The sequence below is a fragment of the Trichoplusia ni genome, chromosome 4 (genome assembly GCF_003590095.1).
Source record: "Trichoplusia ni isolate ovarian cell line Hi5 chromosome 4, tn1, whole genome shotgun sequence".
NCBI lineage: Eukaryota > Metazoa > Arthropoda > Insecta > Lepidoptera > Noctuidae > Trichoplusia > Trichoplusia ni.
The window spans coordinates 3,477,819-3,490,794 of record NC_039481.1 but is presented as its reverse complement, the minus strand read 5'-3'; the positions used below and the strand labels follow the sequence as shown (position 1 = coordinate 3,490,794).

The 12,976-nt window shown below is 34.8% G+C and overlaps 1 protein-coding gene and 1 pseudogene across 1 annotated transcript; one reads left to right on the top strand and one right to left on the bottom strand.

Moving 5' to 3' along the window:
• The first annotated feature begins 215 nt into the window (after positions 1-215).
• LOC113492582 (39S ribosomal protein L51, mitochondrial-like) lies at positions 216-1,683 on the top strand. Its single transcript, XM_026870086.1, has 4 exons — positions 216-410; positions 483-602; positions 843-987; positions 1,470-1,683. Exons 1-4 carry the CDS (start codon positions 349-351, stop codon positions 1,611-1,613), a joined length of 471 nt encoding a protein of 156 aa, XP_026725887.1. The 5' UTR covers positions 216-348; the 3' UTR covers positions 1,614-1,683.
• Positions 1,684-2,391: 708 nt separating this feature from the next.
• LOC113492574 lies at positions 2,392-8,438 on the bottom strand (annotated as a pseudogene).
• Between the last annotated feature and the right edge of the window lie 4,538 nt (positions 8,439-12,976).

Here is a 12,976-nt window from a genome sequence, read left to right as displayed (position 1 = left end):
TGCCTGTTAAAATGGTGAGCTGCACTAAAATATGACAGATTAATATCTGAACCCTCAATTAAATCACTATTCTTTGATATGTTTAAATACCGATAATGGCCATTAAGAACTAACATTTTTAGTAACAAAGACAAGATCTTAAAATAATTATATCTATATTTCTAAACTGGTTTTTTATATATCTATAAAATATCTGTCAATTTGATGTCATGTCACTTTGTTTTACTAAAAGGCCCTGTAGAGTTTAGAGAACTCTTAGTCTTTTCGAATTCGATTTATCGCATTAAATTAAAAATTCGTTAACCTATATTTGATCTCAGAGGACCTGCACGAATGAACTAATTAATAATGACGTGGCTGGGATCGACAGTCTTGAATTTCTTTTTCAAACCTACTGTAAACATTGTGAGGTTAGAATCACTTCTTTAAATAAATTTTTTATCGTTGCTCTTCTGGATTTACATGACTTTTTAAAATTATAGAACAAGATATCATGCTGAAAAGACGCGTCTTATAAGAAGATACGGATACGAAGAGAAGCTATGGAGTGGTGGTCTATTGCCTCGAACTGGTGCAAGACGTTTACCTATTCCCGAATACAGGTATAAGATAATATGTTAAATAATATTAAACTCCTCTGAAAGAGAAGAAATAAATTAAAGCGATGAAGTAATTTAGTACTTACCATTTAATAATAGCAATAGGCTGCCTATATCAGCTTTGTATTTTGCTTTCCTATCTGAAACATGCATTTTATGGTCCTATCTTTGTAAGGCCTCATAATCTTTTATCTTTGTTTTACTCTCTAGTCCTATTACTCTAAAATTTTATAATTATTTCAGACCGTCATTTGCTTGGACTGAGCGTAAGGCTCTCTTTGGCCAAAATGATTACATAGATATCATGGGATCTGGAGATTTACACCCAGTGAAGACACTCTACACAGTACCCTCATGGATTAGAGGAGTCAGTGGAAATGAATATCAAGTAAGTAATATGTACTATATATACTGAGTATATTTAGTAGGTTAACAAACATTCTGTATGAAATTATAGGCCAAGACTCAGCATTAGCTTTGATTGCTTGGTTATAGAAGCTGAGCCATCACTATATCAGTATAAAAATTTGACCATAACAGCAGTTCTTTTTGTTGTTAGCAGTTAGTTTTGTGGATTCAGTATGTGCGATAAAATGAAAAATAGGTAACTCTACTACATACTAAAGTATATTTTTAGATAGTTATGTTGTCTACTTTTCTACATTGTTGAAATTTATAATTAATTATGTTTATAAGAGCTTCATTGTAGAAAACAAATGATTTAATTAATTTATTTAAACAATAAACATTTACAACCGTCTTTGGTTTGCAAAGCAATAGTGTAGTATAGACAAAAACTAAAACAATAATAATATGTTAACCAAGTTAATTAAGTTTCTTATTAATTTAATTTTCTCTCACTCTTTCTAGATTTTGCTAAGGAAAAGGAAGATGTGGGCGAATACAGGTAGCCGTCAGACAAGACCAACGAAATGGAAGGATATGGAGAAACGCTTGTCTTTCCTGTACAGGAAGCTCAACAGGAAGACAAAGACTGGTCCCTCACCAGACTGAGTTATTTGTTGTTATTTATTTTGTAGATAATATAGTGTAGTTTAAGATCCAATAAAGTGTTTTAAATTAACATGTTGCATTTTTATTCATAGATTTTTATTTATATCAGTGTTTTTGGGACTGTTCTTTTTACTATATAGGCATATCTAGTTTTTTTATACACAGAATGAAAATAAAAAGCAGTTTTGAGATTTAATCATTTAATCACTTAAAGAATAAGAATGGCTTTGTGTTATTTATGTACTTTCTAATGTACTACACTACTGATATGGCTGTGTGTCCACCGAACACGACGGATATGTGTAACTGTGAAGATGTGTGCGCATGGAAAATATGTTGAACATAGATGTATGTATATTCGTAGTGGGCAATCGCGCAATAATGTGCGATTCGAGCATGTATTGCGAAAACTCTGGACTGGCTGGTAGACTACGTCGCAAACCTAGCAACACCCATTTTTTTACCATTTCCCTGTCCCCTGTGTCAAAGGAGCATTGCTATTTTTTGATGTTTCATTGGTGGGAGAGCGAAAACACATTCCTCACCTATGTACATCTCAGGTACAAATCCTTTGCTTGTTTTGTCTACGCGAGAGTCTAGTTCTGCTGAGCCATTTCTATTTCGTTTTGTACCTAATAGTTAATTGCCCAGCAATAGAACGAACCAAGTAGCCAGGATTATATACTACATTTATCATTAACTTATTTATGTATATATTGCACATGAAGGTAACTAAGTATTATTATACATTCTATGTGTCGATTATCTAAACATTTTATTTATTTTAACAGTAGATCATAATTATAGTAATAATAAGCTTTGTTCTCTAGTTACAAAAATGATAAATTTTAGCACGAATAGCCGTGTACAATGCCTAATCCACTGTTCGCGACGTATCGCGGGCTTTATCCCAGCATAGGACAAACATTTGTGTGATTTTTGAACGCTTCTTCTGAGGGGTTGTCTTAGCGGATGACACTTTTGTACGTTTGTGAAACCTTCCGAAGAACGGGTTAATTTATGCTAAATTACGGAAGTCGTTTGCAAGTCGCAATATCTGGTATATCCATACTAAATACTGCTTAACGATTGAACCTAAGGTGAACTGGTATTTTTTTTTGGAGGTAATTTTATTTATATATTTATTACTTAATTATATAATCCTTATAGTAAACACTCGTTTTTTTAATATTCTACTTAACTAATTTATTTTTGGTATGTAAATAATTGACATGACTAGAAAGGTCATATTAAGTGTTACCAATTTCTACTATTATTATGTATTTATGGTAGTCTTCCTATATCTTATTATAAGAAGTTGTTTATAGGTATTCCCCAGTCTTCCTTTATGATGTCTGATGCCTTTTCTGCGATCATGACGACGGCTGCGTGTGTGTGCGCGGCGGGGATCCGAGGCATGATGGAAGCGTCCGCGACACGAAGCCCGGCCACACCTTTGACTTGAAGCCTTGGTGTTACCACACTCGACGGATCATCTGCTGGCGCCATCTTGCAAGTTCCAACCTGGAAGTAAGAAAGGAATTTTGTAAATGATGTTGGAAGTCGATAACAGAAGTACCTACTTAATATTCATTCATTGTCAGTCTCGACCCGTGTACAATGTCGTAATAATCCAGAAGAATCAGAAACAGATCACGTGATGAGGACTACAGGAGACTTCTCATGGTAAATATCGTAGAAATAATGAGATTCTCAGTTAATGGTATCTAAGTCTTTATACCTGTATTCTTTGCCCTGACGTACCTTAGGACCTCCTTCCACTTTTTCGCAATTGTCTATTTTGTCATAAACATCTGATCAACTGATCACTACCCCTGTTTTTAACAAATTTTTCGTAATAAGGACTACTTACTAACATGAGGTTAGAGATTTTTTTCTAATATGATACTTACTTGGTGGTCTAATGTGATAGAAGTCTGCATAATGGCGCACTCCCAGTATTCATCTGAGTCGAACAATAAGGACTCGCACCCAGGGAACGGTGTAGTGTGGAGTTTAGTTCCATAGCGCTGGAACGCTTTAGTACCTATTACTTTTTGTATCTGAGGAAATATAAATGCAAGAAATTATGAATAAATTACTTAAGGCTGAAAAAAAAAGATCCATCTTATAAAAAAAAGAACTAGAATAAAGTATGTGTCCTTAAAACCTTTATCAACGATCATGAAGAGATCGACGTAAAAAAAACCTTGTTTTCGAAGATAAAAACAATTCTCACCATGCGAACACCTTCGACCATAGTTTGTAAGTCGTTATTATCGGCGAAATAATTTAAATGTATTCTGGGATGGTCGGTGAAATTCGGGCTGTTTAGCATTAGTCGACCGACACTGTTCGGTCGTATCAACACCGGGTTTATAACAAACGTGTTTTGCCGGACGCTGTACGGTAACGAACTATAAACCTTCCAGTACCAATCATCCGTTATTCCTGGAATATGAAACACAAACTTCATTTAATGTTAGTATAAAGACACGTTCCTAGTAATTAACGCGAGACGCAAACTCAGCTCATTAGTAAGGGTTCTGAGCCCGCAACTAGCCGGGCGTTCCAAAATGTATCTACGCATCAGTAAACCCTCTGAACTTTTAATGATAACTAGGTGAAATTAATGTTATTACTTTTACTTGGAATATTTACGGGAAATGCTGTTAATTAGTTGGGTCGTATTGAACTTTATTTTTACGTTACTGTGTGCCGATTTTTGATAAAGGTTATAGTCTAAGATAATATGCAAATATGAATAACATATTCATCGAAAGATCCCTCTTTGAGTTCAATGCTCGTTCTATTTTATTTTCCATATTGACCTATACCTTAAGGGTCAATAAATATACTGCAGAGGTGATCTACTTCTTTTTTTCTTGCTGTTATTGTTTTGTACCTCTTCGATGAATACTGACCTAGCAGTGATCGTAGAATTCCTATAGCGTCACCAGCCAGAGAGCCTGCTCCCATGACAAGCTCGATGTCAGGGCGACTGGTATCTACATCTCGAGAGTGTTTCGTATGGACGAAGGCAAGACCAGCAGCTCCGCCAGGCAGAGTTAAAGGCCCACGCCCACTCATATACGCTGCTGCTGCGAACGGAGATGCGGCAGACATCTATGAAACAAATTGTGATTATCAGATAATCAGACACAAATACTAAAACAGCACTAGATTACTCAATTGAAATAATGTTTGAAGGTTCCCTTCGATTTCTATCCCAGTATCATATTCTGATTTACTACCATGCGAAATACTTTTAAGTATACCATACTTAACATAGCAATAAATATTACAAGCGAATGGCTGTAAAAAAGTTATGCGATTGCGACTTAAGAGTGTCTTCCGTTTTTTCTTCGATTAAAAATGCAATCGTGGAGTTGTTTTACACTCACACAAGTTGGTTTACATAAAAAGTAGAAGCATCTTGTACCTCCAAATTTTGAGAGGGAAAAATATAGGGTAAAAGGATGGACCGAATTGTTCTCATGAACAATGAGGGTAGTGTTGGAGTATACAAAAGGTAGTCCCCAGAACCAAAATTGTAGGTATTGCATCTTCCAAAAATATTAAAGCCAAATTCTTTAGTGTCTGACTTGCATAAAATTTCGCAATATTTCCAAAGCCCAACGAAAACAATTTGTGACGACAACAAACAAGTTTAGAATAATTTTCTTGCTTTAAATCGGGTCAGCGCTTATGTACACCATTGTTCAGTTATGTTCAACACTTAAGGTCGAAATCTTCTTTAAAAGTTAACGACTTCATTAACTTACTTCAACGTGTAAAAACTTTTGAAATTTATATTTACATCGCCTGGGCATGCCGTGATATCTGATGCCTTATGTCTGGTTTATTACCTAGATGTTGTTTGGTTAGGTAAAAAGCATTAGATACTGAAACCCGTTATTATATGATCTGGAGAAAATAATTTGTAGAACACGCAACATACCTAATGATTTTTATCAGCTGATTTTTCAGCTATCTCTCCGTGATTTTTAAGAAAACAGTATTTTGTTTGTTTTTTTGCTTCCTGTACGACCAACTTCCGCGCCTAATTTTGCTCGGAGATGTTGTATTTAAACTTCACTAACATTTCAACGTTAGGGTTGTCGCAATTTTAATTAAATACGATGAGTTAAATCTTGTGCAACAAATTGTAACTACGCAAAAAAGCAAGTTGGCAGTTGCCCAAACTTATTTTACAACACATTATTACTATTTAAAATAAATAAATTGTCAGCTTTACCTGATTAAAAATAAAACGGAAAGGGCAAGGAATTATACGTTGTGTTGCGGTGGGTTTCAGAATCATTCTTATTTATTAGATTTCAATGGGATAAAGTACAATACTGTACTAACAGTTTGAGCATACTCCAGCAATCGATATAAAGCTGTTGGCACGATACGGAATCGCTGTTTATAGTTTATAAAAAAGTTAAGCCTAAAAGGCATAAAATAATGTCGAAGTTCCAAGTATGCTTGGTATGGATTCCTTTTATTTTGCTTCGTGAATGGAGAATTATTCATCGCTATGGAGCGGGAAGCATTTTACGTTGAAAATGACTTTGAAAATTGAATTGCAGATTTTTTTATTTAACAAAATATTGCAGTGAGAAGTTATTATAACTCAGTATATTGATATGCATTGTTTTTCATCGGCAGATGGAGATAGCCGCACAGCATATCCATAAATGTAATGCAAAAGTATTTCTGCCTGACTCCAATGCTTTCACGGCTAAAGTGCACAGTAAAACATTAAATATAAGATAGTCAGAAAGAAATTCATGTTCGAGTCCCCTTTTGTATATAACTGACGGTATGAAGTTTTTTAAAAAAATTGTGTAATCTAGAATTTATTGATGGATCTTCTTCTAAATAAATACATTTTATGCATATGAAAAAAAAACGTTTTGTTCCTCAGCTGTTCCAAACGTAAGGTTTTTGTTGAGTAGACACGTAAATTATGAATAAAATTTGAATGGATCACGTATGGGGTCAAGAATATACTTTAATTAAACTGCCAAAAATTATATCCTAGCCTTGGCAGCTAACAATGTAATCTGATCTGACTTGTTGATCTACTTAGTAAGTTAAACATGTTTGCCATGTTTTTATTTTGCAAGAAACGGGTTAGCTACGTATTACTTGACCTACATACGAGATATATGTGTGATTTGAAGCAGGTTCACAGGTCTTTGTTTGCCCGATTTTAAAGAAGTTTTCAATGACTTTTATTATGAATCATTGCTTTGTGTAGGTTTTATCAAAATTAATACCAGTTCATTCTTCAAACGAGGGGAAATCTTTAGAATTAAATCGTGTGTAAGTTACTAGGTAATTGATACAAACAACCAATACAAACATGTATGCTTTTTTGTACCTATATGCCTTTCATTGCCTAAACGGTACTTTGTATAAAAAGAGCAACTTACATCATTCATAGTCATTCCAGTCTGGTTTATGATGAAGGCGTTTCCAGAGAAAGTGACATGGTCCTGCAGGTTATATCCTACGGGCAGGTCCGCGATGGTAGGATAGATACCGATGTCATCCAAATGGTCCTTTGGTCCGACCCCAGATACCATTAGCAGCTGAGCAGAGCCTATAGCTCCGGGCTGCTAGGACCACTTCGCGACGAGCTTTTACTTGAATCCTGTCAACAGAATAACAAATAAGTGATATTAGACTACTACAAAATTAGTCTAAAAAATAGAAGTGTGGTACTTTAGATATATTGCATAAAATATGTTTGTTCTATGGGTTTAAGAAAATAGGCATGTATAGCCTGAAGCAAAATACTACTTATTAAAAATAATTGCCGTCATGTTACTTATACATTCGGCTTATTAAATATGAAGGTGGAGAAAATATCATGTTCGTAACTTATTAATATTTATGAAAGTATGAAGTACCTTTTATTTCGTTTCATAAATTCGACTCCGACGGCTGTGTTGGTTAAAGGATCAATTAAAATTTTCATTACTGTCGAGAACTTTGTAACTTTCAAGTTCGGTCTGAATCTTATTGGTTCTAAAAACGCCTTCGAAGAGCTGCATCTTCTACCTTTCCTCATGGTAGCCTGTGGTTTGGAGAAGCCGATGACTTTTTCTCCATTTGGATCCCTCCATTTATAACCTAATTCTTCCCCAGCTTGCTTAAACGGATTTTCGAGGGGCGAACGGTACGGGGCGTATTCAATATTTAAATATCCTCCAAGACCGTGATACGATGAATTCTGTAATTCTTTAATACCTACATTTTCAGATTTCTTAAAATAGGGTAATATTTTCATCGTAGCTCCAGCCCGCATTACCCATTCTAGCCCAGTCATTGTAATCTTCGGGGTGGCCTCTTTGATATATTAAAAAGTTGAGTACGCTGCTGCCGCCGAGAACTCTACCTCGGGGCAGGAAGCAGACTTTTCCTCTTAAATCTCTGCATGCTTTGGGCTCTGGCATTGAATTGTAACCCCAGTTTCATTGGAGTAAGTGAAAGGAATGGTGCGAAAATAGGAATGTCGGAGAAGAAATTTTCGTTGCGCCAGCTTCTATTTAGTAGGACTTTCCATTGCGGCACTTCTGTTAATCTATTAGCAAGTACGCATCCTGCTGAACCCGCTCCACTACTATGAAATCGAATTCTTCTTGGTTTTCTGGCGTATAATCAGGGACAATACCTTCTCGAGGGTTTCTGGGTAAAGGTCGAAAAAGGTCAGTCCAGTAGTCGAGAAATCTTTGAGTGTTGAATGTTTGTGCTTCTACTGTCGCGATGGCAAAAGAAGTAGACGAACCATCGCATGTTGTGTCCTTATGTACCTAAAACAAACGATTTACATAAAAAAAACATTCAACCTTATATTACATAAATCACAGCATTTACTTATACATTTATATAAGATTGTTTTATCCCTGAACTTCCAAATTGCTTAATGACAGAACTAGAACTTCTGTTCGAGCTTGTGGAACAGTATGTAAGGTAACGATCTAAATTCTCTTGACATTCACATAGTTACGACGAGATATTTCAAGGCCGGCATTTATCGCTCTGTAAGTCTATAGTATTTCTATAGAATACAAATCACATCGGTACCTTTTTGCTAGTGTAGGTGTTCTGTAGCTATTATTATTTGTGTTAAATAAAAGAGTTTTAATTATTTGTATCTTTGGATCTTGTCAACATAAAACTGATGGATGAAATATAATGGTTATCATGCTTGATCCTCATTTTTTGAGCGAATACTATAAATACCGTTTTTGATGAAGCCGTTAAGATTTCATTAGAAGACTGTACGAAAATCATCCCAATAGGATCATCATCTGTTTGGAGCGCAATGTTATTGTTATTTAAAAATACCTTCACTTTCTTCTCGACGAACTTGAAAATATAGGCAGAATGTATCCAGCGTGTGAGTTAAGATTGATCGTAATAAACAGTTTTCGGTGCACAGAGAAGGAATTGTGTCAATGGCCGTGTAGCACCAGATGATTGTACCCAACCCTTTGACACAATTCCTTAGTCGCAATTTACGACACCTTCAGAAAAAGTAATGACTTGCGCTTTATATGCACATATATTACGGGATAATAAAACATTTATTTATAAAGATTTATTCTGTTGTTTTATTTTTAAATTAATCTGTCCAGTTACGTTATCTTCCAGCTCACTTCACGAAGTTGTTTGAAGTACACCCTTAGCTATTCATATTTTATTTGCGAGCTGCGTTAAAACCTTATTATTTACAGAATATTTAGCTTGGAGTCGAATATCAGCCTAAAATGACTTGAGAATAGGGACAAATGTTAGTAGAATGTGTTTGATATTGTTCAAATTATGTCAGCCTTCCAAAATTAGTTTCCTTAGCGCGCCGTCGTCAAAGCATTCTTCGGGAATCCAATTACTTTTGTCTGTCTTTACTTAAATTTACATACGTGTAAGGTTAAAAGGGACATTGTATTATTGTTTGTTTTAATCCGACGGGTTTAGAATTATTTTCGTCTTCATTCATATTACTTTTGATGAGTGAAAAATTGGAGTTATTTATTATATAACTTTTATAAACATCCTAATAGTTTTTGTTTTACGCAGGTAGGTGCACCCTTCTATTAAAACTCTTCTAGTTATAGTTAAGTATATTAAAACGTGATTTATAAAATATTTGCCGCAACCATGACACGATGATCTTTGTATTATGGTATGGATTTATCTCTCTCGCTGAATTAATGACTTCGCCATAATACTGCCTCATAACTTCCATAACCTAAATTGCAAATGAGGTTTTTGGCCATCACCTAATACCTGAAGGATGATTGTCAGTCACGCCAGAGTAATGGTTAACATCCGAAGTCTCTTTGAATTTTTATTAAAAAAACGTGTGAATGATTCAACACTCAATTATTCCGGAATTTAATGCGTGACGCAAACGCAGTGGAATTATACTATGTCATTTCATTTCACGGTTATTGATTTGAATATTTGTTTGTGGCCCTATTATTATATATTTACCTTGTTATTAGTTTGTTTTTATTTCGTAATTTTAGGCGAATGTATTTCGAAATTTTCCTTGATATTTTTGGTATTACTCCTGCACTCAGGAATTTAATCCTTGTGTTCCGGGGCGAAGTTTCACAAACATTCAATTCACATGTGCAAAGACACCCAGTCTCGGAACATGCTTGCTAAAGGCCTGTGTCGGGATCGAACTATCGAACCCGCCACTAGTCATACACTGGGTTTGGCGTGCTGGCCTATACCACTCGGCTATTCATGAAGTTCAGCTATTCTTGTTGTAGCCAGAGCTTGTAGGCAAGTTACATTTATTCTAGTGCAAACGCTTACAAATTGCTCAAATATATTGAACTGTAAATTCAAAATCATTTAACTTGTAGAAAAGGAATTTCATTCCAATACATATGAAGTATTCTATTCTATTACTATGAAAAAATATCTTGGCCCTCGGATACCGACAGGATACGTCCGTTTGGATACGAACCATTTACGCAAATTGCTTTCGTAACAAAGTGTGTTAGTAGTGTTTGTTATGTTAAATGCAAGGAGCAAGAACCCTATTAGCAAGTCACTTGGTCCATTGACAACGTCTGTTAACCTAAATTCATGTATTAAATACAAATATAAAGTGACTACCGCCACTTTGCGCCAGAATTTGAAACTTCTAATTTTCACTACTCCTTTTATACACAATGTGTCGTAGTTTAATTATTTTTTGAGATTTCTAATCAAAACTTTACAGAAGGAAGTTTATACACTTAGAAGAAAGCAAAATCAGTGCTGATTTTAATACTCATTTCCGAGGAAAGAAGCCGGAAGACAAATCACGAAAAGGAAATGTTATAGCAGTTGGAAGAAATGGTAGTCTGAAATCATCGACACTGCAATAAATAGCTCGTTCCATTTCTGCGTAGGAACTGTTCGATGCCCTGAGGGAAATTACTAAGCTGTTATTATTTCATTATATTGATTGCCAAAACAATATAAGTTAGATATCTTATGTTTTATATAAACTAAACTTATATGGTATAGTTTAATGGTATTCATGTACTAATCCCGAAGATTAAGGTTAGGCAAAAAAGTTTATATGTAATGAGATAGGAGTATCACAAAAATGATGGAACTGCTCTTGAAACGTACAAAGATATGGCGAAAGAGCAATTCTTTATATATAATCGTCAAAGTCTTAGACGATTAATTTTATAAGGTTGTTCCGATCGTTAAGTATTTGCCTCTTGTCATGTCTTGGCCTTTAGCATGGCATTTAAGTACACGTACTTATGTGGTTTTAATGCGCCCTTATAATTGCAAGTTAATGTTAAGATTAGGAGAGGCTGGCAATAACGAATGTTGTAGTAAAATATCCTGCTTAATGCTTTGATCAAACTTTTTTTAATTATAAACCAATTAACTATGATTATATTGTCTTTAACCCATGATGGAATAGAAGATATGCGTTATGGGTTCTTTTTTGAGCAGTCTGTCTTTCAAATAATAATGATAATGGCCTCATATATTATTAAGAGATATCTAATTTGCTCTTGTTTATTGGTCTCCTTCATTGTTTTATAGTAAACTTTGTCAGCTGTTAGTGAGGTAGCGTTAATTTGAAGCCTGCGATTTTGCAGCGCCACCATGATAGGTCATTATTTGTAACCCATCTCGACTGAAGGTTGTTCCGTATTCAAAGGCTCAAAACGAAACCCTATTACTAAGACTCCGCTGTTTGTCTGCCCGTTTTTCATCAGGCTGTATCTCATAAAACAAAGAGTTCAAATTCTCAATGCTTATGAGAAATCAGGTAATTAATTTGTCGCGTGAGCACTTATATCGTGAATTGTTTTTTTTTCGTCCATTCGTCCGAATGTCTCAATTTTACGAGTCTTAAGATTCGCAATCGATCGGTTTTTATTTCAGGGATTTTAATCTACTGATTTCTAGTCGACAAAATTGTAGCAAGTAGTTGATTACTATTTTCTTGACCTTTAGTGTCACGCCAACTTTTCTTTAGCAAAGTAGAATAGTAGATGTGCCATTTTGTTCTTTAAATGTACTTGGATTGTTCTTCACCTTCCACATTCAGTGGCATTCCATTAGCTAGCCATGATAAGAATATATATAATTGGGTTGAGTCTTAACCCCTTCCTGGGTCGTTTTTCGTTAATTGAAGTCAGAGATGATTCATGGGAAAAACTATTTGTACATAAATTCGAAGGTCGGACGATGACTGTGACAGTGACACGAATTACAAATGAAGGCAGATTTAACGTAACACATTACATGACAGAAATCTCAAAGTAAATCGTTTATCCAAGTGATTCATGGATCATCGTAGAGAAATAAATTAAACTACTTTCTGTTCTTGATAAATGCAGTTCTCCAAAAGCTTTGATAAATTGCAAGGGTGAGACCCTTACTGAAGGCGTCAATTTATTTTAATGCCACTTTTAAAAGCCGTGCTAAATCTTTAGTTATTTATGATTTTCCTTATAATATACATCAATTTTTGTCATCAGATATTTATAAGAGTCTTTTTCACCTGCTCAGAATCCAGAAATTCTGATCTTTTGAAGTTAGTTTTTTTTTTATTCCTTTTTTATTTCAACAGAAAAATAATTTATAAAGAGCATTGATTAAGACATCAGTAAATAAAAACATCCGTAGGAAGCTCATTCTAAAAATAGATAAATGGAATGATATTATCATTTAAATGAATGTTATTGTAAAATCGTTCACGTAATCTCATAGCTTTGTCCTTGATAGGCGTAAGTGATGAAACTATCTGTAGGCCGGCCACGACTAGGTATGTTCTATACCGAGAATATAACATACCCACTTGTCTTTAT

Excerpts from the sequence above, each read along its gene's own strand:
- LOC113492582 (XM_026870086.1), top strand. The coding sequence starts at position 349 with ATGACGTGGCTGGGATCGACAGTCTTGAATTTCTTTTTCAAACCTACT. Across the intron at positions 603-842 it reads TTACCTATTCCCGAATACAG|ACCGTCATTTGCTTGGACTG; the intron begins GTATAAGATAAT and ends TAATTATTTCAG. Across the intron at positions 988-1,469 it reads TCAGTGGAAATGAATATCAA|ATTTTGCTAAGGAAAAGGAA; the intron begins GTAAGTAATATG and ends CACTCTTTCTAG.